We start from the raw sequence: 25,371 nt of genomic DNA on the forward strand, positions 1-25,371 counted from the left end.
GAACACGCAGGGCTCTTTTCCATCCTGGAGCCTTTGCTCAAGCCCTGTGGTCTCCTCTGTCCATCAGCTTCCCAGGCTGGTCCCCTCTCACCATCCAAGTCTCAGATTAAATAGACACCTAGAAGGACCATTCCCAATCCATCTGAAAAAGCGTGTCCCTCTGTTTTCAGGCAGGTTGGACTCTTTTTGCTTCTTTCGTGGTACACTCATGTGTCTCCATCATGCTTTTATTCACCTGTTTACCTGTTTGTCTCTGTCTCACCAGACCAAAAGCCACAAGCTGCTGGCAGGGACTGCCTCCCTCCCATGTTTGCTGAATTAGCCTGCCAGGTGTTGTGCTGAAGATTTCATATGCTTTATCCTATTCAGTCTTCACCTGCCAAGTTGGGATTCTTTTTCCCATTTTGCGTATGAGGAAACTGAAGCTCAGAATGGTTAAGTAAGAAGCCCAGCAGCACACAGCTGGGAAGCCTCCTGGCCAGGACCCACACCCAGCAGTGAGTCTGGCTTCCCTGTCCCCGTGCTGTCTCACTCCTATCCCAGCGGATAGCACAGCACTGCCTTACCGTGTAGGCTGCAGTAACCAGTTCATAAACCACGGCCTGGGCGCCAAGCTCTGTCACGCTTATCAGTCCTGAAATGTTCAAAAATGGAGTAAAGTGAACGTTTTCCTTAAAAAACTAGAGGAGAAGAGGAGATTGCCCCTGGAAGCATAACCCAGTGACAGGAGTCACTGTCTGTGCCGAGGACAACCCCAGAGTCCACTCCCAGGAAGCTTCTGAGAACCTCAGCAGCTATGCTGTCATATAGGCTTGTTCCTGAAGTGCCTACTCCACCTGGGAACAGCGCCCAGGGCTTATGGTAGAAAACAACGAGGTGCCCAGAGGCACAGGTCATCCCTCAGGAAGACAGAGGGCCACAGCGTGCATGGGAGGACAGAGGGCCGAGGAACCCATGAGAAGTGATGGGGCCATTCATGTGTCTACAGAAATATCCACTCAAGTAGTGTCCTCCATCTCTGTTTTCTCTATTCCTTCACTAGCGGTGGAGGCCAAGGTGAACGCCCATGACCAAAGGCATTACAAGTCTCAAAGAAACAGAGCAAGGCTACAACAGAGCCAAATCAGTCACTCTGCCAATGCCCTGGCCACTTGGCACGGTGCCTAGCACAAGTCAGCTGAGACAGAAGGTGGCCAAAGAGTCAAGAACTAGACTTGGGTTTTGTTCTCCTGCTCCATGACCTTGGCAGATCACTCCATGACCTTGGAAGGCCACTCCATGACCTCAGCACTTCACTCCATGACCATGGCAGGTTGCTCCATGATCTTGGCAAGCCTCCCTTGCGAAGCTACGAAATGAAAGGGAGTGGAGTAGCACAAAGCCTCACCAACCTGCAGATGCTTATGGTCGGATGAAGATTTAAACCCAAACTGAAACCTTCCACAAGAGCCCAATGAAGCTGAGAGGAAGGAGAAGCCAGCTTGGGTTCCCGGAAAAGCTCTGGAGACATGGTTAGCCAGGTTATTGACAGGTTTCCTCTGAACTCTTGACAAACCTGCAAGGAAGGTTCCAACCTCAAAAGTCCACCACTCGATGCACACCATGAACATGCTGGGGATGGCCAGCTGGATGAAGGACCCCCACTCCTGGAAACAGTCCATGGTCCAGCCTAGAGGATGGGGACAACAGCACTTAGCTTTCCATGGTTTGGTACCAGCAGTTCCATTCTACATGCCTGCCTCCCCCAAATGCCCAGAGACGGGGAGAGACCACTGTTCACCAGAAAAGTCATACAGTCCAAAGATGTCAACGAGACCAGTGTTTGTGTGCTGACACACACAGCAGAGAAACTTTCATTGAGCCCCGTAAGAAACCTTGGAGGGTATTCACTGGGTTGGTGTGCTTGTATGGGGGTAGGGGGAGAGACAATCACTAGGGAACTAGAAAAATGTGGTGGATGCGTACTACAGGTAAAAGCAGACCACTGGGCGTACACATGGCAGTACAGATAGGTCTTCAATATGCTATACTCACAGACAACTAAAGTAAAAATAAGATGGATTGGGCTACATCCAAATGTAAAACTTCTCTGTGTTAAAGGACACGATCAACAGAATGAAAGGTAGCCCACAGAACAGGAGAAAATATTTGCAAATCATCAATCTGATAAGGATATCTGGATCTCATAATACCCAGACTATAGAAAGAACTCCTACACCTTGACAGGAACAATGATTTTAAAAATGGGCCAAGGGCTTGAATAGACCTTTCTCCAAAGAGGATACACAAATAGTCAACAAGAACTTTTTAAAAAAATGATCAATGCCACTGATCATTAGGAAAATGCAAATCAAAACCACAATAAGATATCATCTGACACCCACCAGAATGGCTGCTTAAAAACAACCTACAGAAAATAACAAGTATTGGTGAGGATGTGGATAAATTGGAACCTTTGTACACTGTTGGTGACAATGTAAAATGGTGTAGCCACTGTGGGAAAACAGTATGGTTGTTCCTCAAAAAATTAAAAAATAGAGCTACCATATGGTCCAGCAATATTATTTCCAGATACACACACACACACACACACACACACAATAATTGAAAGAAGGATCTCCAAGATTTTTACACCCATGTTCGTAACAGCATTATCTGCAATAATCAAAAGGTAGAAGCAACTCAAATATCCATTCACAGATGAATAAATAAGGAAAATATGGCCTATACATGCCATGGAATATTGTCCAAACTTTAAAAGGAAGGAAATTCTGACACATGTTACAAAATGAATGAATCTTGAGATTATTACGCTAAGTGAAATAAACCAGTCACAAAAAGATACATACTGTATAATTTTACTTATATGAGGTATCTAGAGCAAACACATCAAGTCAGAAAAGAAAATCGTCATTACCAGGGGCTGGGGGTAGGAAGCATGGAGAATTGTTAAATGTGTAGACATAAATGAAGAAACTGACAATAACACAATAATAGTATTAATACCACACTTACATCAATGAACAGAAGAATCAATAAGGCCACAGTGGTTCTAAATGACAGAATAGGCCAGTTGGACTCAATAGATATCTACAAGACATCACATCCTCAAACAGCAGAATACGTATTCTTTTCAGGTGCAAGTGAGACATTCTGAGGATAGATCACATGCTAAACCACAAAACAAGTCTCAAGAAATTTAAGGGGATAGAAATTATATCAAGCATTTTTTTTTTTTTGGTCTTTTTTAGGGCTGTACCCATGGCATATGGAAGTCCTCAGGCTAGGGATCAAATCAGAGCTGTAGCTGCCAGCTTATGCCACAGCCACAGCAACTTGGGATCTGAGTTGTGTCAGCAAACTACACCACAACTCACAACAATGCTGGATCCTTAACCCATTGAGCAAGGCCAAGGATCAAACCCACGTCCTCATGCATACCAGTCAGGTTCATAACCACTACACCACTACGAGAACTCCTCAAGCATATTTTCTAACCGCAGTAGTATGAAACTAGAAATCAACTACAGGAGGAAAATGGGAAAAGAAGAAACATGTGGAGACTAAACAACATGGTACTAAAAGACTAACTGGTCAATGAAGAAATCAAAGAGGAAATCAGAAAGTACCTCAAGTCAAATGAAAATGGAACACAACACTCCAAAAAGCTATGGGATGCAGCAAAAGCAGTTCAAAGAAGGAAGCTCATAGTCTTATAGGCTTTACACAAGAAACAACAAAAATCTCAAATAATCTACCTTCCAAAGGAATTAGAAAAAGAAGAAAAACTAAAGCCCAAAGTCAGCAGAAAAAAAAGAAATAATAGTGATCAGAGGGAAAATAAATAAAATAGAGACTAATAAATCTCAAAAAAGATCGATGAAACCAAGATCTGATTTTTCTAAAGGATAACAAAATTGATAAACCTTTAGCCAGGCTCACCAAGATAAAAAAGTGAGAGGGCCCAAATAAAACAAGAAAAAAATAAATAACAACTGATACCACAGAGATACAAAAAATCATAAGAGAATATTACTATCAGTTATATGCCAACAAACTGGACAACCTAGAAGAAATGGATGCATTTCTAGAAACATACAACCTGCCAAGACTAAATTAAGAAGAAACAAACTATTCGAACACGCCAATCACTAGCAGTGAAATTGAATTTTAATTTAAAAACTCCCAGCAAACAAAAGTCCAGAACTGTACAGTGTAATGGGGAAATTCTAGCAAACATATGAAGAAGAACTAATACTGACCCTCAAACTATTCCAAAAAATTGAAGAGGATGAAACATTCCCAAATTCACTCTATTAGGCCACCCTCATAATAATTTTGGTATTATCCTCATCCCAAACCCAAAGATATGACAGAAAAAAGAAAATTTCAGGCCAATAACTTTGATGAATATAGATGTAAAAACATTCAATAAAATATTAGCAAACCAAATCCAACAATATATATCATGATCAAGTTGGATTTATTCCAGGGTCACAAGGATGATCAAGAGTCACAAATCAATCATGTGATACACCACATTATCACAAGGAAGAATAAAAACCACATGATCATCTCAAAGAAAAAGCATTTGAAAAAATTCAATATCCATTCATGATAAAAACTCTCATCAAAGTGGGTATAGAGGGAACATACCTCAACATATTAAAAGCCACTTATGACAAACCCACAGCCAACATAATACTCAACAGTGAAAAGCTGAAAGCCTTCTCACTAAATTCAAGAACAAGACAAGGATGCCCAATATCACTGCTTCTATTTAGCATAGTATTGAAAGTCCTAGCTGTAGCAATCAGACAGTAAAAAGAAATCAAAGGTATCCAAATTGAAAAGGAAGAAGTAAAACCGACACTATTTGCAGATGACATGCTACTCCATATAGAGAATCCTAAAGTCTCCACCCCGAAACAATTAGAACTAGTAAATAAATTCAGCAAGGTTACAGGATACAATATTAATACACAGAAATCTGTTGCATTTCTATACACTAATAATGAAATATCAGATAAAGGAAGTTAAAAAAAATCCCATTTGAAATCAAATAAGAAAGAACACCTAGGAATAAATTTAAGCAAGGAGGTGAAAGACCTATACTTTAAAAACTATAAAGCACTGATGAAGGAATCCAAAGGTGATACAAAGAAATGGAAAGATATCCCATGCTCTTGGACTCGAAGAATTAATATTGTTAAAAGGGCCATACTACCAAAGCAATCTACAGATGTAACACAATCCCTATCAAAATACCTGTGACACTTTTCACAGAACTAGAACAAATAATCATAAAGTTTTTATGGAAAACACAAAGGCCCTGGCCAAAGCAATCTTGAAAAAAAGGAACGAATCTGAAGGTATCACCCTCCCAGACTTCAGACTATATTACAAAGCTACAGTAATCAAAACAGCATGGTACTGGCATAAAAACAGACACAGGTCAATGGAACACAACAGAGTCTAGAAATAAACACAAACCCACAGTCAAATGATCTGCAACAAAGGAAGCAAGAATATACAATGGAAAAAAGACAGTCTCTTCAACAAGTGGAGCTGGGAAACGACCACTGCAAGTAAATCAGTGAAGTTAGAACATGCTCTCATGCCATACAGAAAAATAAACTCAAAATGGATTAAAGTCTTCAAAGTAAGACCTGAAACCATGAAACTCCTAGAAGAGAGTATAGGCAGAAAATTTTTGACATAAATCAGAGCAACATATTTTTTGGATTTTTCTCCTAAGGCAAAGGAAATAAAGGCAAAAATAACCAAATAGGACCTAATTCCACCTAACAGCTTCTGCACAGCAAAGGAAACTATCAACAAAACAAAAAGACAACCTACCGAATGAGAGAATCTATCTGCAAGGGATATGACCAATAAGGGGTTAATATCCAAAATATATTAATGGCTCATTCAATTCACTATCAAAAAAAAAAAAAGGATAGGAAAACTGAGTAGATGTTTTTCCAAAGACATATAGATAGTCAACAAACACATGAAAAGATACTCCACATAGATAATCATCAGAGAAGTGCAAATTAAAACCACAGTGAGGTATCACCTCCCACTCAGAATGGCTATCATCAGTTCCCGTCATGGTGCAGTGGAAACGAATCCAACTAGGAACCATGAGGTTGCGGGTTTGATCCTTGGCCTTGCTCAGTGGGTTAAGGATCCGGCGTGGCCAGGAGCTGTGGTGTTGGTCACAGATGCAGCTCAGATCTGGTGTTGCTGTGGCTCTGGTGTAGACCCGCAGCAACAACTCCAACTAGACCCCTAGTCTGGGAACCTCCATATGCTGCGGGTGCAGCCCTAAAAAGACAAAAGGACACACCCAAAAAAAGACCACAAATAAATGTTGATGGGAATATATGGGCAAAACAGAACCCTATGCACTGCTGGTGGAATGTCAACTGGTACAGCCATTAGAGAAAACAGTATGGAGGTTCCCCCCAAAACTAAAAATAGAACTACTGTATGATCCAGCAATTCCGCTCTGGCTATCTATCCAAAGAAAATGAAAACACTAATTCAAAAAGATACATGCATGCCTGCATATTAAAGGCAGTATTATTTACAGTAACCAAGATACGGAAGTCACCTTCGTGTCCAACAAGAGAGGATTGGATAAAGAGGACGTGGTGTCTTCTGTACACACACACAGACACACATCTGCACAATGGCATACTTCTCAGCCATAGAGAAGAATGAAATTTTTCCACTTGCAACAACTTGGACACCCAGAGGATATTATGTTAAGAAAAATAAAAAAAAAAAGAAAAATAATTCGGAGAGACAAAGAAAAATACTATATGGTATCACTTATATGTGGAATCTAAAAAATAAAGGAATGAATATAACCAAACAGAAACAGACTGGGAGCTGCCTTTGTGGCTCAGCAGTTAACGAACCCCACTAGCATCCATGAGGACGTGGGTTCAATCCCTGGCCTCCCTCAGTGCTTAAGGATCCGGCGCTGCCATGAGGTGTGGTGCAGGCTGTAAACGCAGCTTGGATCCCGCGTTGCCGTGGCGTGGGGTAGGCCTGCGGCCACAGCTCTGATTCAACCCCTAGCCTGGGAACCTGCATATGTCGCAGGTGCAGCCCTAAAAACCAAAAAAAACAAAGAAAGAAATGCCGAACATGGTAAGAGCACTGAAGTGTACACTTAAAATGGTTAAAATAGCAAATCTTACATTCTGTATACCTTAACCACGGTGCCAAAAAATAGGAGACAAAAACGAATCTATTTCACTCTATTCGCCAATGGATGGTGAACCATTTAAGGGAATGTAGCTGAGCCGTGAGTGGTACTGGTTGGTTGAGTGAGTTCCATCTGTTTGTGTGATCTGATAAGACATTAATCAAACTTGACTTTGATAGAGCAGGATGATGGTTAGGAAACAGCTGGGAGTTTTTTATTCCCAATTTTAATTCATGTAATACTCATTCTTACAGCCCCGTAGGTGCCTCTGAATAAAGGCTACCTCCAGAGATGAAAAAAAATATCTCATACCGAGCCTGTAACTTTTATATTTTCAGCGGCTTTTAATTATTTTCTATAACTTTTAAGTGTATCAAAATAGAAAAAAAAAAATCCAGAAACCGGAGTTACGTACGTTTTTCTGAACAACGAACTACATGGAAGAAAGCGACGTCCTTCTTACCGCCCCACGTGTCGACATGGATCTTCTTCCACCGCAGGTACAGGAAGAGCAGCGCGCACAGGAAGAACTGGGATGTGGTGTTGGCCCAGGCTGATCCCCTGAAGGAAAAAGGGTCTTTGTCACCTGTCAGTGTCTTCCTCCCAAATAGGAGTAAACCGACCCCAACACGCTTCGGCTGTGTGCAAGGATCAGGGTTATCAGATGAGCCCGGGGCGCATCGAATCTGCCGTCTTTTAATACTTTAAACACTGGACCCACTTATAATGGACGTGTTTTCTTTCCCCCAAGGTTGAATTCTGTGTTACTGCTCATCAATACAAAAGCAGAAGGACATAAAGACGCTCACCCTTCCTTGTCCTGACAGCTTTAAAGAACCCATCAGGGAGTTCCCGTCGTGGCGCAGTGGTTAACGAATCCGACTGGGAACCATGAGGTTTCGGGTTCGGTCCCTGCGCTTGCTCAGTGGGTTAACGATCCGGCGTTGCCGTGAGCTGTGGTGTAGGTCGAAGACGCAGCTCGGATCCCGCATTGCTGTGGCCCTGGCGTAGGCCAGTGGCTACAGCTCCGATTGGACCCCTAGCCTGGGAACCTCCATATGCCGCGGGAGCGGCCCAAGAGATAGCAAAAAGACAAAATAAATAAATAAATAAATAAAATAAAATAAAGCACCCATCAAATCAATTCTTACACATGCTCCATCAAAGAGCACATAGCAGGAGTTCCTGCTGTGGCTCAGTGGTAACCAAACTGACTAGTATCCCTGAGCACACAGGTTTGATCCTTGGCCCTGCTCAGTGGGTTGGGGACCTGGTGTTGCCGTGAAAGTGGTGTAGGTCACAGACGTGGCTCCGATCCTGCATGGCTGTGGCTGCAGTGTAGGCCGGCAGCTGGAGCTCCGATTCGACCCCTGGCCTGGGAACCTCCATATGCTGCAGGTGCAGCCCTAAAAAAAAGGAACATAGCTAACAGCTCTTGTGTCCAAAAACTGGTGTCGGGTCATCATGGGTCTGTTTCCCGGGATTACAATAAATTTTTCTCCTAGAGACTAACCTTCAAGCATCTTCAGTAGAGGCCTTCTTGTCACCACAAAGAGGTTGGCGCCCCTCTGGCACAGGAAGCCAAGGACTCTGCTTTTTCTGCTATTTTTCCTTTCACTCCTGACCAACCCTCAGGTTTTACCTTAATCTGTGCCTTGTGGTTCTCTCCTCTTCCCCACCTGCCCCCACACGGCCCTTTGTGTCTCTGGTCAGGAAACGTCGCAAAGACGGGCCCCGAAGTACACCCTCGGAGGCCGGCTCAGGGGCCCGCATGCGTCAAATCGCCGCGACTCAAACTTGCCCCCTCCCCAACTTTAACTCCCCCTCGGCCAAGGCCTTGGCCGTTTTCTGGAAGGTGTTATAAATGTTTTTCACTGCGTGTTCTTACATTCCGACTCTCCCTTTGTTTTATTTTATTTTACTTTTTGGCTTTTGAGGGCCATACTCGTGCCATATGGAGGTTCCCAGGCTAGGGGTCGAATTGGAGCTGTAGCCACCAGCCTACGCCACAGCCATAGCCACACGGGATCCGAGCTGCATCTGCCACCTACACCACAGCTCACAGTAACGCCGGATCCTTAACCCACTGAGTGAGGCCAGGGATCGAACCCGCATCCTCATGGATTCTAGTTGGATGCGTTTCCGCTGCGCCACGACGGGACCGCCCCGACAGTCCTTTAATTAATGGCCTCTGTATATATTTTCCCCTGTGACCAACAGGAAGAAATAAATTTCCATCACTACCCAGTACCCCCAAGCATGTGTGCACACAGGCCACAGAAACCTAAGGCTCATAAAGAATACCCCGTAGTGCCACCTCTTCTCTTCTGTTTCCCCCACGACAGATTTCATTCTGTAAAGTGCTGCTCATGCCCCACTAAACTGGTTTCCACTTGTAAAGAAACATGCTGCAAACTGCCGGGGCCGGTCTATGCGTGCCAGCAAGGCCCGCCTGCCACTCGGGAGCCGGCCCTGGGGTCCCCGGGTGAGAGAGGGGCTGGCACATGGGGCGCCGGCAGGAGGGCTGTCTCTGCGTGACCCACGCGGGCTCCAGCTCCATCGAGGCGGGATCTGTCTCGGCTCCTCACAACCCAGAGACGACGGGACGGTGAGAAAGAGGTTGCAAAGGTCTCTGGGCCCCGCGGACACTCGGGTGGCCGACGGGGTCACGACTTACTGCATCCCGAGGTCCAGGGCGGACAGCAGGAGGGCATTCATGCCCACGTTGAGGATGTTGGCCACGATCCCGGTGATAACCTGAGGCAGGATGATGCCCTGAGACCCCCAGACAGGAGAACGTTAGCAGGTTCAAAAGCGAATCCGTTCGGTGGTGAAACAACAGAAAACACGTCTATGGGTCTCCGCCCCCGGCCCCGGCACAGGGCCCTCCGGCCCTTGGAATCCCCTCGGGGCGAGGCCACCGGAAGCATCTCGTCCCCGGCTCTTGGGTCTTTGATCCCAGTTCCTGACAGGGCTCTGGAGTCCCTTGGAATTTCCTGGGTGACAGGAGCATCTTTTGTCCCAATAAGGTGACCCCGGTGGGCTCCTGGAAGGGGGCTGGTCCCCCCGATCAAGCGGAAGCTCTGCATTTTCAGGCTCCCCGTCCCCCGTCCTCCAGAGAGGGGCGAGGGGCAGGCAATGAACTTAAAGGACCACGCCCTTGGTAGGCAGCCTCTGTAAGGTCCCAACGGCTCGGGGCTCCAGGCAGCTGCCAGCTGCCCCGAAAGCGTGGAAGCCCCAGGCCCCTCCTGTACCTGCCCTGTGCACCACCTCTGCCCGGACGCTCACCCGTGCCCTTGACCGTGTCCTGTCCCAATGAACTGTGACAGTGGGACAGTGTCCCTGGGTTCTGTGACGAGCTCGGGCACATGACTCCACTCCAGACAGGACCACGGGAGCCTCCGGTTTATAGCCGCAAGGTCAGCAGCACAGGTGACCTAACCTGGACTGGGGATTCGCGTCTGGGGTGTGGGGCGGTCACTGCGGGTCTGACGCCTGACGCGCCCCCAGGCACGCAGTGTCGGCGCCGGGCTGAACGAGGGCACCAGCCGGTGCCTGGAAACCCACCTTCAGGCTGCGGGAAAACTACACTATCTGGGAGTTCCCATCGTGGCTCAGCGGTAATGAACCCCGCTAGTATCCATGAGGACACGGGTTCGATCCCTGGCCTCGCTCAGTGGGTTAAGGATCTGGCGTTGCCATGAGCTGTGGTGTAGGTCGCCGACGCGGCTCAGATCCCATGTTGCTGTGGCTGTGGTGTAGGCGGGCGGCTACAGCTCCAATTCGACCCCTAGCCTGGGAACCTCCGTATGCCGCAGGTGTGGCCCTAGAAAGACAAAAAGGAAAAAAAATTATACAATCCGACGTCAGACGTTGTGAGTGTGGACATGTAAGCATAAAGGAGAAACAGGAGAAGGAATTCTTCTCACACAGGTGACAGCTGAACACTCAAGAGTTAAACAAGTGACCACGTTACATGACAGCAAAGTGACACAAGACCCACAAGAGCCAGGAGCGGGAACCATGGGGCTTCTCTGCTGGTGCTGCCTGAGCCAGACCGACCGGAAGCTGGGAGATGCTTCTGCACACCTGTCAGGTCCCAGCTTCCGTCACAGTGGCAGAGAGGACCACCCCAAAGGGCACACCCCAAAGGGCACACACCCCTGGGAGGCACCTGAGCCCAGTCCGTCCAGGTCCTGCAGGCCTGCGGTGAGGGGGCCCCAGGTCACCGCATCCAGAGCCCGCAGCGATGCTGGCGGCACAGCGGGGTGCAGTGAGTGGTCACCCCTTTATTTTGCTTGGCTCCCCTCGCTTGTCCCTGTTGCCCCTTTGACTGGTACTTTCTGGAAGTAAGACCTCTGCATTCAAACCGCCGACCACTGTCAAGGTGGAGTGGCCTGGGGGGGGCAAACGGTGATGCGGGTACAGCAGGGGGCTCACGGTGGGGGCAGGGCGGGCCCTCACCTCCGTCCCCCACGGGCCCTGTGCGTGGCTGGGAGGGTGGCCGAGGGATGCTGGGTCCTCCTCCCCTAAAACAGAGGCTCCGGGGCCAGGCTGAGGCCACAGCACAGCCAGCAGGTGGCCCCCGGCACCACTGGGGTGGCGCGCAGGCTACGGAGAGAAAGCAGGTGGCCTGGAGGATGGGACCGACTGGGTATCTCTTGGGCGAAAAACCCTTCTCCCAGAGCTGGGGGTGGAGCTTCAGGAAAAAGGTGTCCGTTACTTTAATGGACAATTCCCTAAGCTACTTACTCTGAGGGGGGCCGGGAGGACACCTCGGTTTTCTGCGACGAGGTGCACCTCTGTCTAAGCACAGAGGGGGTCGGGCAGAGGATGCCGCCAGGATGGAGAGGTTGCAGTGGAGGGGCAGAGGCAGGGGGCAGGTCCCAGGAGCCCCCAACTGCACGGAGCCAAAGGTGCGGTTCTATCAGGCCCCCGCGTCTCACTTAGACCAGGGGAGGGGCAGGTGTGAGATGGGACTGCCCGTGTCAGTGGCCTCCGGTCCCCAGCCCACCCCGCCTTGCAGCCCCCTCCACTGTAGCCCTCAGGCCCAGCCCAGCGCTGGGCTGCTGTGTTGGAAAGAGAAATACTCCACGAGGGTCCTTAAGGCAGAAGCGTTTCATCCTAGTTGTAGCAAAAAATCCGAATCCCGAGTCGATCCACCCTCTCCAGGCCTGACGCTTCTCTTCCGTAAAGCTGGGTAAAAAATTACTCTCTTGCAAGATTCCAAGAGACAAATAGCGACCCTCACTTGGCATGGCGTTGGGTGTGTCTGCATGAAACCGGAGCCGGGGAAAGCCTGTCCCAGAAGGACAGACGTCTGAGTGTGGAAAACTTTGATGGTGACTTGGTGACATGGTTCAGACTGTGGAGCCAGGATGAGTGCACCTCCCTGCTCTGTGGCCAACGGTCCCCGGGAGCTCGGGCACGTCACGCAAACTCCCTACCACAGTTTCCTCACCCGAGAATGGAAGCAACAGCACCTACTCATACTGCGTGTGCTTGAAGTTAATGTAGTTATAAAGCATTTAAAACAGTGTCTGGCACAGAGCAAATGAAACAAACTATTGTTCATAAACAAATAAAATGCAGACATACCGGGTTGAGATGGGGAAAAAAAAACAAACATTTACTATACACTTTTGGTATTACGGAGGAAAAATAGAAAATCTGTACCTGATTTTGTAAATATTTTGCCTGCAGCTGGAACAGGAATGTTGCCTGCAAATAAAATAGGAAACAAATACATCTTATTGATAAAAAAAACTATAATGCCAACCGTTCCCATCAATTCTGGCTTTTAGTAGGATATTTACTCTTGTTTTTGGGCCATGCCCAGAGCAGGCAAAAGTTCCCCAGCCAGGAATCAAACCCACACCACAGCAGTGACAATGCTGGATTCTTAACCCACTGTGCCACCCTGGAGCTCCACGATGAGAGCTTTTAAGGTCTACTCTCTTACGAGTTCCCGTTGTGGCACAGTGGAAACAATCAGACTAGGAACCATGAGGTTATGGGTTCGATCCCTGGCCTCCCTTAGCAGGTTAAGGATCCCGTGTTGCCATGAGCAATGGTGTAGGTCACAGATGCGGCTCGGATCTGGCGTTTCTGTGGCTGTGGTGCAGGCCGGTGGCTACAGCTCCAATTGGACGCCTAGCCTGGGAACCTCCATGTGCCTCAGGTGCGGCCCTAAAAAGCAAACATAGAAATAAACTTTTTAAAAAGCTCAACTTCTTCATGAACGGCTCTCTGATAAAATAAACAAAGGCGGGGAGGTGAGCACAGGACCTGTTCCACGAGCTGCTTCCTTATACAAGGATGCGCTTGACACTTACAGGAAGAGAAGGGATTAAAGTCATCACGTAAATCTGGGCCATCCTGAAAGGAGCAAGAAAACAGCCTCAGTCACCACCGGTACACCTGCTGTCCATGCTGTTTCCACATCGGGTCCACAGAGCATTTTGCAAAACTACCGTAAATAACTTATATGGGAGAAATGGAACAATTCTAAGTGGACTCCCATCAGACGCTGAAATGTCTGCTTATTAACGGGAGCTGGACTTGACATCGTTCAGCTCATTTCAGGCAGGAAAGGTGGAAGGAACGCAGCAGAATCAACTAAAACTTGGGCAAAGGCCAGAAGCCTCTTGAAAGAGCCAGGGCTGAGCTCCCTCAGGGGAAGCAGCCCCCACCTCCCGCCTCCCCAGCAACACAAGGGAGCATCTGGAATTGTGGGTTGAGAATTCCAGCTCCGGAGTTCCCGTCCTGGTGCAGTGGAAATGAATCTGACTAGGAACCATGAGGTTGTGGGTTCGATCCCTGGCCTCGCTCAGTGGGTTAAGGAGCTGGTGTTGCCGTGAGCCGTGGTGTAGGTCACAGACATGGCTCGGATCTGGCATTGCTGTGGCTGTGGCTGTGGCCGGCAGCTGTAGCTCTGATTCGACCCCTAGGCTGGGAACCTCCATATGCTGCGGGTGCAGCCCTAAAAAGCCAAAAGAAAAAAAGAAGAATCCCAGCTCCAACAACAGGGAACTGCATTCAATAGCCTGTGATAAACCATCATGGAAAAGCCTAGCCCACCTGTGGAATATTCTCTCTAAATTAACTTGCTTTCACTTAAACAAAAAAAAAATGGCAAAGATTATGTATGTGCAGAAATGAGTCACTGTTCTATACAGCAGAAATTAGCATTGTAAATCAACTATACTTCAATTAAAAAAATTTTTTTGGGCTGCCCCGCAGCTTACGGAGTTCCCGAGTCAGGGATCAAGATTAGAGCCACAGTTGCAGCCTAAGCTGAAGCGGTGGCAACGCTGGCTCCTTAACCTACTGTGCTGGGCTGGGGATCGAACCCGTGTCCCAGCATTCCCAAGACACTACCCATCCCTTTGCGCCACAGCGGGAACTCTCGATAAAATTTTTTTAAATAAAAAAATGTAGCTGCTATAAAAAAAAAAATCCCAACTCCAAAAGTAAACGTGACGGCAACCGCTTGTCTCTTCTTCATCAGGAGAAGGATACGCTGCGTCTGCCAAACGGAGAGACTCCGGGCCGGGCAGCTGGGGCCACGACCCGGCCAAGCCAGGGTCCCAAAGGCCACAGGCACAGCTTCCACCTTCCAGAGGGTTCAAGGGCAACTGACTGGCCGGGGACGTGAAGCCATGGAAGGAAAGCAGAGGGCCGCTGTCTCCGCCCGGGGGCCTCGGACGCTGGGGATGCTGCTGACCTGGAGACCTCGGGGTCTTGCTTGAGGAGCCGCAGGAGGCTCTCAGTGTTGATGAAGATGGCCCAGCACGGGAGGCAGCAGAGCAGCAGGATGAGGACGCCTCGCTGCAGTATGACCCCCACTCGCTTCAGGTTCCTGCCGCCAAAGGACTGGGGAAAATCAACCCGGTGATGGAGAAGGCGCCGCACACAGGCCCCCGCTGCGCACGCGCGCGCGCACGGCCCCCGCAGGCCTGCGGGCGCTGCCTGCCCTCTCTCCCGCCCTGGCACCCGAGCTGGGCGCCCTGGGAACCGGGCAGCAGAGCCCCCAGCTTGAAAGGGGTGAGAGGAAGGGGGCACGTGTGAGAAGCTCCCAGACTCCTTCGACCAAGGCGTCTGGAACACCTGCTGCGTGCCAGTCATGCGTGCGGCTGCCAACTAAGCCGGCAGGGAACTAGGCAGGTGGGAGCCCGGGTCTCGTGCAGCTGACTTTCTAGCGGGAAAGGGAGACGGTGACCCCGGAGAGAAACCAACAAGATGAGCCCAGAGAATGAGCGGGGGACCCCTGGGGGGCTGGGGGCGTGGCTGGGCAGAGCCGGGGAGGCGTGGGCCGCTGGAGAGTTCCCAGTACCGGAACCACCTAGAGGCAGAGAGGGAGGAGAGGAGCTGTGCGCGAGCAGCTGGGAGGCCCAGCCTGGCAAGCTGGTGGTGGAGATGGAGGTGCACCGGCCTGGGCAGCCCCTTCCAGGCTCCTGTTTCTGCAAGTAACTGAATGGTTGTCTCTTTCTGCAGCCAAAAAAGAATCTGCTTCCACACCCACTCAAAGAGACAATGGAGGAGGAATTCCCATCCTGGCACAGCAGAAATGAACCCCACTAGTATCCATGAGGATGTGGGGTTCCATCCCTGGCCTCGCTCAGGGCGTTAAGGATCCAGTGTTGCCATGAGCCGTGGTGTGGGTCTCAGACGCGGCTTGGATCCTGTGTTGCTGTGGCTGTGGTGGAGGCAGGCGGCAGTAGCTCTCATTCGATGCCTAGCTTGGGAACTTCCATACGCTGCAGGTGCAGCCCTAAAAAAGACGAAAAAAACTGAGAGACAGAGACATAGACAGAGACAGTGGAGGAGATCCCTGGTGGCTCAGCAGGTTCCAGCATTTTCACGGCTGTGGCTCTGGCTACTGCTGTGGCGTGGGTTCGATGCCTGGCCCAGGAGCAGCTTCATGCTGTGGGCATAACCAAAAAAAAGAGCTACAATGGAAATAAATATTCCACCACAGACGAATGGACAGGGCGGTGACATCATACAGAACATTATGCAAATATTAAAAGGGGGAATGTGCACCAACTTATGGAAACAAAACATTCTCCAAACACATGGTTTAACAGGAGGAAAAGATAAAACCGTATGTAAAGTTTAGAATTGTGTGGGTCTTTCAATGTTCACAGGCTGAACTATTTGTAGGAGACTCCAAAGCTAATAGAGGTAACTTGGGAGCAGGGATAAGATTTAGAGATTTCTTTTTAACTTTTTAATATTTTCCTAGATGACCTAAAGTTTCTAAATGTGTTTGGCCTTTAGAAGCTCTTTTAGAAGCTATTTAAACATCTGGGAAACAATGTGTGTTTGGAAATATATTCAATAATAGAGGAAGATGCCCAGTTTATATTGATAGATGGGGAAAGAAGTGAAAGGTAGTCTTTTTTATTGTTGTTTTTTTTTTTTAAAAAAAAAAAACCCATATGAATAAAAAATGACTGAGGGAGTTCCCGTCGTGGCGCAGTGGTTAACGAATCTGACTAGGAACCATGAGGTTGCGGGTTCGGTCCCTGCCCTTGCTCAGTGGGTTAAGGACCCGGCGTTGCCGTGAGCTGTGGTGTAGGTTGCAGACGCGGCTCGGATCCCACGTTGCTGTGGCTCTGGCGTAGGCCGGTGGCTACAGCTCCGATTGGACCCCTAGCCTGGGAACCTCCATATGCCGCGGGAGCAGCCCAAGAAATGGCAAAAAGACAAAAAAAAAAAAAAAAAAAAAAAGACTGAAATGGTACCAAAAAAGGGACAAAACTATTTTTTAAAGTAACATTTCCTATAGCATGCCAATCCAGGCTTTAGCCTAAATCACATTTAGTTCTCAGAGCCGTGCTCGGCTCGGCCCTTAAACACCTTCTCAGGATGCCTTCATGCGTTACTCAGCAGGAGCCCAGTGCAACAGCCTAGGGCTGCTCAGGGCTGCTCCTTCCTTGGTAGGTAACTCTCACTCTCCCGGGCTCTGGGCTTAAAGATGGGACTCATCCAACCACCCGCCCATCACCCCGTATATCCCCCTGCCCATCCATTCATCCATCCACCATCCGCTCATCTTTCCATTACATACCATGAACCCATCCGTCACCTACCCATCATCCATCATCCGTCGTAACACACTCCTGCACTCATCTGCCCACCCATCCGCCATACGCCCACCCCCTCATCCACCCGTCCACCCTATACTATGAATCTGTCCCTCCACCATCCGTCTATCCATCCATCCATCATCCATCCACCCGCCCAACTCACACAGCCACTCGCCCACCCATCCATCCCTGCCTCCTCTCCCTCCCTGTCACTCATTCAGCAGATTCCACGGTACCAGCTACCCAGCAAGCACAATGCTGAACCACAGGGATTGGATGACTGAAAGGGACACAGCCTTTCTCCTCAAGGAGCTCGGAGTCTAGAAGGAAAATCACTGTGGTTATAGACCAGGCGGGCGAGAGGAGAGACAGAGCCAGGAGCGAAAGGCTTCGACCAGCACTGGCCTCTTCTCCGGTGATGCTTGCACCCCAACCCAGAGCGCCCAAACCCACGACAGGCACTGAGGATGAAGAGAATTAGCAGAGTCGAGAGCAGAGTCAAAGTCAATACTAATCAATAGTTCTGCTAACGTGTGGACATGCGGATGAAGCAGAGGGCTTCTGTCGAAGCAGAGGGTGGTACGTTCCTGCAGGAGGAAGCGGCACAGGAGACGCGGTTCAGCGTGGGGAAGACGGTGGGCTTAGCCCTCGAGGAGCTGGGTCTGAGGACACAACAGACATGGCATCCGGCCCACAGGGAAGAGGTGTGGGCAGCAGCGGGGGATGTCAGTCTTCAAGATCGGGTGGAGACGAGCTGGGGAGGGGGGCATGGTGGGAGGTGAGGGCAGGGGGCTCTGAGGGGCAGGAGGAAGCACGGCCACCATGGAAGGAGAGGGACCCGCCAGGGAGGGTCCGTAACCATGGCAACCAGGGAGTGGAGGAGGCAGCCCGCTAAGCGTTCACCTGAGGACCAGGCTCGGGGGGATGTGTGGGGACGGAGTCGAGGGTGGTGTCCAGAGACCACAAGAAACATCTTCAAGCAGTTTGGCGTGAAGGGGAGGAGAGTGTGGCCGAGGGCAGAGGAGGATGGTTTAGGGAGAGATCGGACAGGATGGAAAAAAGAAAAACAGCCCCTGAGCAGATGGACCCGGAGGCGAATTAGTAAAGCCGGCTCTGCTTCATTTACAGCCGTTAGCAGCAGGTGTCTGACAAATTAAAGGCAGCAAAACCTTAGCCTGTCCAGAGTCCCCTAGACCAGCTCTAAGTGACCAAAAAAAAAAAAAAAAAAAAAAGAAAGAGTCTGGGGGTGGGGCTCTCACCTGAGACATTAGCGTGTCGCAAGCTGAGGCCAAGCCCGTTCCGATGGAAATGCCAGAAACATTCACAACCTGCAAGGAACAGCAGACTGGGGGTGGCAGGCAGCTGGGGACCAGGCCGGAGCAGCGGCGCTGACAGGCGGCCCCCCCGAGGGACCCGAGGAGCAGCCTGGGACTGACTGCATATGCTGGGGCTCCACGGCCTCGCTCGCGAGGGGGTCCACACCCCGCCTTGTCCATCACACACAACAGCCTCCAGCGACAGGATCGCAGTCACTGTGTTAAGCAGGGGCGCCGACAACCTAGGTGTTCTCAAGCAACACAGCGCAGTTTGTACCTTTGGAGGTAACGTGGTTAATGCCTGCAGGGGTGTGGATTTAATGACAGCGGCTGCCAGCGTGGCCGGAGCACGTGTCACGGGCAGGGGTGATGCCAAGCCCTTCACATACATGCTGCTAGGATCGCGGCTCCCATTTTATGGGTCACTTGAGTGAGTCACAGAAAGTTCAGTGACCGACCTGAGGCTGGGAGCCTGACATCAGGCTCTGGTCCTCCAGTGAAGAAGAGGAGGAGTTTTTGTTTAATTTTCTAAGTTATGATGATTATTATTATTATCATTTGTAATATAGTTGATTCTGGGAGTTCCCATCATGGCGCAGTGGAAACGAATCCGACTAGGAACCCTGAGGTTGCAAGTTCGAACCCTGGCCTCGTGCAGTGGGTTAAGGATCCGGCGTCGCCATGAGCTGTGGTGTAGGTTGCAGATGCAGCTCAGATCTGGTGTGGCTGTGGCTGTGGTGTAGACCAGCAGCCATAGCTCTGATTCGACCCCAAGCCTGGGAACTTCCATTTGCCATAGGTGTGGCCTTAAAAAAGCAAAGGAAAAAAAAATATATACTTGATTCCCAAGGTTGTGTGATTTCAGGTGTACAGCACAGTGATCCAGTTAAACCTATTTTTTCAGATTCTTTTCCCTTGTAAGTCACCACCAAATACCAAGTAGAGTTCCCTGTGCTGCTCAGTAGGTCCTTGTTGGTCGTCCCTTTTACATGCAGTGCTGTGTATGTTAATCCCAGACTCCTAATTTACCCCTCCCCCCTTCCCCTTCAGTAACTATAAATTTGTGTGTTACGTCTGTGAGTCTCTGTTTTGTACATAAGTGGATTGGTATCATTTTTATCAAATAAGTGACAACATATATTTGTCTTTCTCTGACCTACTTCATTTAGGATGATAATCTCTAGCTGCCTCCATGTTGCTGCAACCTACATTGTTTCATTTTTTATGGGTGAGTAATATTCCACTGTGTGTATGTACCATCTCTCTCTTCATTCCTCTGTTGATGGACATTTAGGTTGCTTCTATGGCGTGACTATTGTGAATAGTGCTGCTATGAACACTGGGGTGCATGTATCTTTTCAAATTATCATTTCTCTGGATATGTGCCCAGGAGTGGGATTGCTGGATCATACGTCAACACTATTTTTAGTTTTTTAAGAACCTCCACGGGTGGCTGCACCGATTTGCATCCCACCACAGTGCAGGAGGGGAGCAGGACTGGTTTTGTGTCACCCTCTGGCCTGGACCCCACCCAGCACCCCTGACACCCAGGGTAAAGCCATAACCTTGCGGGTAAGGGTCCGAGCCCAAGGTGCCGATCTCCAACAGAGCTGGTGGGGTGGGGAGGGGGGAAGACCCTGGTTCCTCCTGGGCTCACAGGTGCTGATCCGCCCCGGGCTGACCTCCTTGGAGGACCAGGACCACAAACTCCAGTCCACGGGAGTCAGCAACAGGCCACCCCCAGAATAGGAGGCAGCATCCACCCCAAGACGCCTTCTGCTCTGAAACCGCTCAGGGTGGCATCAGGACGAAAGCGTCTGTCACCCTGACTTTCCAGGGAGAGACGAAGATGGAGCAGGGCAATTTCTGAAGGGTGTTGCCCGGAGAAATGGGCTTCTGGTCGCCGGGGGCATTTGGGTGCCACGTTCCCCTCGGGCTTAGAGTCTTCGCGAGTCAGGTTCCTCGGCAGAGGCGGCTCTGGTCAAAGCCAACGAACGCCGACGCCACATCTCCCCGCCACGCAGCCCACAGACGGCTCCCAAGTGTCCCCCAGGACCTGTCCTGCAGCAGTGGCCGCTTTATGAAACCCCACCAGACAAGCTCCCTACGACTCAGCACGGGCAAGGCCATCCCCCGAGCGCGCTGGCTCAGGCACTCTGGACACCTGGCGGGGGAGCTGAGAGCCGACTGGCAGCCTCTCAGATGCCACACACTGCCCCCCCTTGCATCTTCCCCCATCCGTGTTTCTTTGACCCGATTCTGCAACCAGGTTTTTACCCTTCTGCATCAAAAGTATTTTTATAAACCAACTCGAATTCTTTGTAGAACAGGTGGCCATAAATGAGGCTTCTTCAATTTTAAAACCAAACACTTTTATAAATCCTCACCTACTCTATGCACAATTTTCCACAAAGTGAAAAAAAAAAAACAATGCAACCGGTATCTGGCTTGCATAAAAAATTCGCTCAAAATGAGCCTACTGTCTCCCTAGCAGTTGGTTACTATTTGACAGCTGATTAAAAACAAAGTATCATCACCCACAGCCCAAGGGAGGAGGCACAGATTCCCCCCTATCTAAGACGCTGCCCACAGAAACCCTGGCTTTGGGACATACCATCTCCCACCTGTGCTTTTCAGCCCTGTCTCTCCAATTTTACGCTTGTATTCACTGTGTTCCTATTACTATTTTTTCTCGGTAGTCACACACAATCTCTTTAGTTTTTATCAAAATATAGTTGATTTATAATGTTGTGTTATTTCCACACATACAGCAAAGCAATTCAGTTATATATATGCACATGTATGTGTGTATACATACAAACACACACAAAATTTATATAGTTTTATAGATTCTTTTCCATTACAACTTATTACAAGATATTGCATATAGTTTCCTGTGCTATACAGTAGGTCTTTGTTGGGTGTATTCCTATTAGTTTTGCTTCAAAAAGTAGGAATGCTTTTTTTTTTAATAATATTTTTTCTTTTTTTTTTTTGCCATTTCTTGGGCCGCTCCTGCGGCATATGGTGGTTCCCAGGCTAGGGGTCAAATTGGAGCTGCAGCTGCCAGCCTACACCACAGTCACAGCAACGTGGGAATCCGAGCTGCGTCTGCAACCTACACCACAGCTCACAGCAACGCTGGATCCTTAACCCGCTGAGCAAGGCCAGGGATCGAACGTGCAACCTCATGGTTCCTAGTCAGATTCGCTAACCACTGAGCCACGATGGGAACTCCTAGGAACGCTTTTTTTGCCCTCTTACCTTTGGGTGATGCGTGGGGGGAGGGGCAGAGAGAAAGAGGGGAGCATCACCCAAATCTTAATTCCGTTCCCTCCCCCAAGATAGGCTTCAAAATACTTCTGATGAAATAAGCGAAAGAACAGGAGCTGAGACATGTTACACTACACACGACCCGCCGACCTCAAACCCTCACCACGGCACAGATGGGAAAACAGACGTGCCTCAGGGCAGAAAAAGGTAAGTTCAAGAGACACACGGGCGAGAGCCGGCTCCCAGGGTCCCCCGAGCTTTGCATTTCTGAGATGTCTGTGCAGCCAGATGGGTGCCAGCAACCAGGCCTCGCAAACCCTCCCAGGGACTGGCCCATCACCCGAGAGCAGGCTGGGGCCGGGACAAACCGTCGGCAAAGCACAAAGCAGCCAAGACAGGGGGGACACAGGACACTAGGCACTGTGGAGGGTCCTTGGGGGCAGCTTTCTGCAGGTGCCCCCAGCCCCATTGAGCCAGACATGCCCGGACCTCGCAGGCAGGTAACGGAAGTGGGTACCACCGCAGGGGCTGAGGCGGGCTGACGTCGCTGTCACCGAAGGGCGCCAAGCTGCGTTTGTGGGTTTAGACGCTGGCCGTGGATGGAGTTGGGGTGGGAGGAGGGAGGCCAGTCAGGCTCGGGGGTGAGGTGGGGATGAGGCACTGGCTGGGAGAGTGTCGCAGAAAACAGGAAAAAAAAAAAGAGGTTATTTTAAGAAATGTGGGGAATTAAGGTAGCAGGGTTTGCTGATGGAGATGCAGGTGTAACATGGGGGCGGGGGGTGCAGGATGCTTCCTGGGCGCTGGGGGGAGTCCCTGGTGTGTTCCAGCAGATCCATCCTCAAGTAGCAAGACACCCATCAAGGACAGAGTCACAACCTGGGGGCCCCGACAAACAGCAGGGTTGGAGGGGCGGGGAGCCGGGCTCAGAGTTCCCGGATGGAGGCCAGGGAGGACAGGTCCTAAGCCCTGGAGGTTGCTGACAGCTTTTGAGAGAGGGGGTTAAAAGAAAATGAAGCCATTCTGCAAAGAGCCTAAGTGAACAGAGGCCGGGATGCAGGGGCGGGGGAGGGGGGACTGGGCAGGGAGGAGACGGCAGATAAAGATGTTTTTACAGAGAAGGAGAGATGCGGGTATGTTTACCCTAATTCAGTAGAGCTGCTACTTAAAAGGAAGGTGCTGGAGGAGAAAGGAAAGTTCTGAGCCTGGGGGGTGGTGGGGGGACCAGTCTTAGGAGAGTGATGGAGCCCAGGGGGCAGGGCTGGAGGCCAGGTCGGGGGCGGTCAGGGTCAGGCACGAACTGTTTGGCCCTAGATTCCTGGAGGGGACCAGGTGGGGCTGCTGTGGAGGGATCAGAGCACCGGGAGATGCCCTGAGGTCAGAGGCCAGGCTGGAGAGGGGTGAGGACTTGGCAGGCTGAGGGGTGAGAGGTGGGTGGCAGCGTTAAGCTGAAAACATCTGCCCTGGGTGCGCGCTGAGCCATACACATGCAGGGGGTGGGGCCTGACTTAGATGTGGGGGTCCTGGAAGCCAGTACGATGGAGGGAGGGAACCCACACACCCAGGAAGACAAGCCCTCAGACCCTGCAGCCTTCAGGGAACACAGAAGTGGCCACAGAGATACCAGTGACAAGGAAAAGCACAGGACGGCAAACCAGGTGGATTGTCCAATAAATGGGTGCAGGAAAGTTTGTTTAACAAATGGTGTTGGGAAAACCGGAAGCCACATGAAAAGAAGGAAACTGGACGCTTTTCTCACTCCACACACAAAACCAACTCAAAGTGGATAAGAGACTTGAACCTCAGACATGAAACCATAAAACTCCTAGAAGAAAACAAACAGGCAGTGGGCTCCTTTAATGGATTTTACGGATAATTTTTTTTTTTTGGGGGGTGACACCAAAATCAAAAGCAGCAAAGCAACAAATGCAAAAATGCACAGGACCACATAAAACTAAAGAGCTTCTGCACCGCAACGGAAACCATCAATAAAATGAAAAGGCAACCTACAGAATGGGAGGAATATTTTCAAACTATATATCTGATAAGGGGCTAATATCCAGAATATATAAAGAAATCATATAACTCAGGAGCTAGGAAAAAAAAAAAAAAACACAATCAATCTGATTTTAAGTAGACAGAAGCTCTGAATAAAAATTTTTCCACAAAAGACATACATGAGTTCCCGCTGTGGCACAATGGGATCAGCTGTGTCTCTGCAGCACCAGGACACAGGTTAGAGCCCCAGCCTGCCCCAGTGGGTTAAAGGGTCTGGCACTGCCGTAGCTGCAGTACAGGTCGCAACTGTGGCTCGGATCTGATCCCTGGCTTGGGAACTCCATATGCTTCGGGGAAGCCAAAAAAACAAAACAAAAAGCCCCCAAAAAGACATAGAGATGGCCCACAGGACTCAGTATCACCAACCATCAGGAAAATGCACATCAAAACCGCAATGAGATATCATCTCGCACCTGCCAGAATGGCTCTCGCCAAAAAAGATCATGTGCTGTCGGGGATGCAGAGACAAGCGTATCCTTGTGCACAGCTGGCAGGAGTATAAGCTGGTGCAGCAACCATGGAAAAGAGTACAAAGGCGCCTCCGGAAAATCAAAAACAGGACCACCTATGATCGAGCAATTCCATTTGTGGTTATTTATCTGAAGAAAATGACAACGCTGACTTGAAAAAACACCTGCACCCCATGTTCAGTGCAGCATTATTTTTTTTATTTTTATTTTATAATGATTTTTCCCAGGTATAGCTAGTTAAGTGTTCTGTCAATTTTGCTTATCCATTCCAAAGGCAATAGTTTGCACCCATTAACCCCCAATTCCCAGTCCCTCCCACTCACTCCCCCTCGGCAACCACAAGCCTGTTCTCCACGTCCATGATTTTCTTTTCTGTGGAAAGGTGCATTTGTGCCGTATATTAGATTCCAGATATACGTGATATCATATGGTATTTGTCTTTCTCTTTCTGACTTACTTCACTCAGTATGAGAGTCTCTAGTTCCATCCATGTTGCTACAATGGCATGATTTTGTTCTTTTTCATGGCTGAGTAGTAGTCCACTGTATACACGTAACACATCTTCTTAAGCCATTCATCTATCAATGGACATTTAGGTTGTTTCCATGTCTTGCCTATTATGAATAGAACTGCAGCATTATTTAAATAGCCAAGACACAGAAACGACCTAAGTGTCCACTGATGGATACGTGGATAAAGAAAGGTGCTATATCCAGACAATGGAATACGCTTCAGCCACAAAAAAGGAAATCCTGTGTTTGGGAAAACGTGGACCTTGAGAGCATTATGGTAAGTGAAATAAAGACCAAAAAAGACAATTACTGTTTGACCTCACTTGTAGGTGGAATCTTTAAAAAATTACGACTCAAAAGAATGCCGAAGATACAGAGAACAGACTGGTGGTTTTGCCAGACATGGGAGGTGGACAAAAATGAATGAAG

At 49.3% G+C, this 25,371-nt stretch overlaps 1 protein-coding gene and 2 long non-coding RNA genes across 8 annotated transcripts in view; 2 read left to right on the plus strand and 1 right to left on the minus strand.

Annotated features, from left to right (window-relative positions):
* Positions 1–6,010, plus strand: part of LOC110256118 — a 44,568-nt gene extending 38,558 nt beyond the window's left edge. Inside the window, exon 3 of the long non-coding RNA XR_002337387.1 lies at positions 266–6,010. This is a non-coding gene — a long non-coding RNA (uncharacterized LOC110256118). The remainder of the gene's footprint in view (positions 1–265) is intronic.
* The window catches only part of LOC102157639 (multidrug and toxin extrusion protein 2), a 43,143-nt gene that overhangs the window by 15,257 nt on the left and 2,515 nt on the right, over positions 1–25,371 (minus strand). For 2 of the 6 annotated variants that reach the window (XM_021067940.1, XM_021067936.1), the window contains exons 3-11: positions 18,576–18,644; positions 14,949–15,097; positions 13,558–13,600; positions 12,899–12,943; positions 12,474–12,521; positions 9,900–9,997; positions 7,638–7,783; positions 1,556–1,669; positions 567–634 (exon numbers count right to left, since the gene is read on the minus strand). In XM_021067940.1, the coding sequence (XP_020923599.1) occupies positions 567–634; positions 1,556–1,669; positions 7,638–7,783; positions 9,900–9,997; positions 12,474–12,521; positions 12,899–12,943; positions 13,558–13,600; positions 14,949–15,097; positions 18,576–18,644 (780 nt within the window). The remainder of the gene's footprint in view (positions 1–566; positions 635–1,555; positions 1,670–7,637; positions 7,784–9,899; positions 9,998–12,473; positions 12,522–12,898; positions 12,944–13,557; positions 13,601–14,948; positions 15,098–18,575; positions 18,645–25,371) is intronic. The other 4 variants (XM_013981366.1, XM_021067939.1, XM_021067938.1 and 1 more) reach the window with 3 other exon arrangements.
* Positions 14,119–16,342, plus strand: LOC110256119. The gene is made up of 2 exons (XR_002337392.1): positions 14,119–15,388; positions 15,719–16,342. It is a non-coding gene; the product is annotated as an uncharacterized LOC110256119 (long non-coding RNA).

Source organism: Sus scrofa, chromosome 12 (assembly GCF_000003025.6).
Source record: "Sus scrofa isolate TJ Tabasco breed Duroc chromosome 12, Sscrofa11.1, whole genome shotgun sequence".
Taxonomy (NCBI): Eukaryota; Metazoa; Chordata; class Mammalia; order Artiodactyla; family Suidae; genus Sus; species Sus scrofa.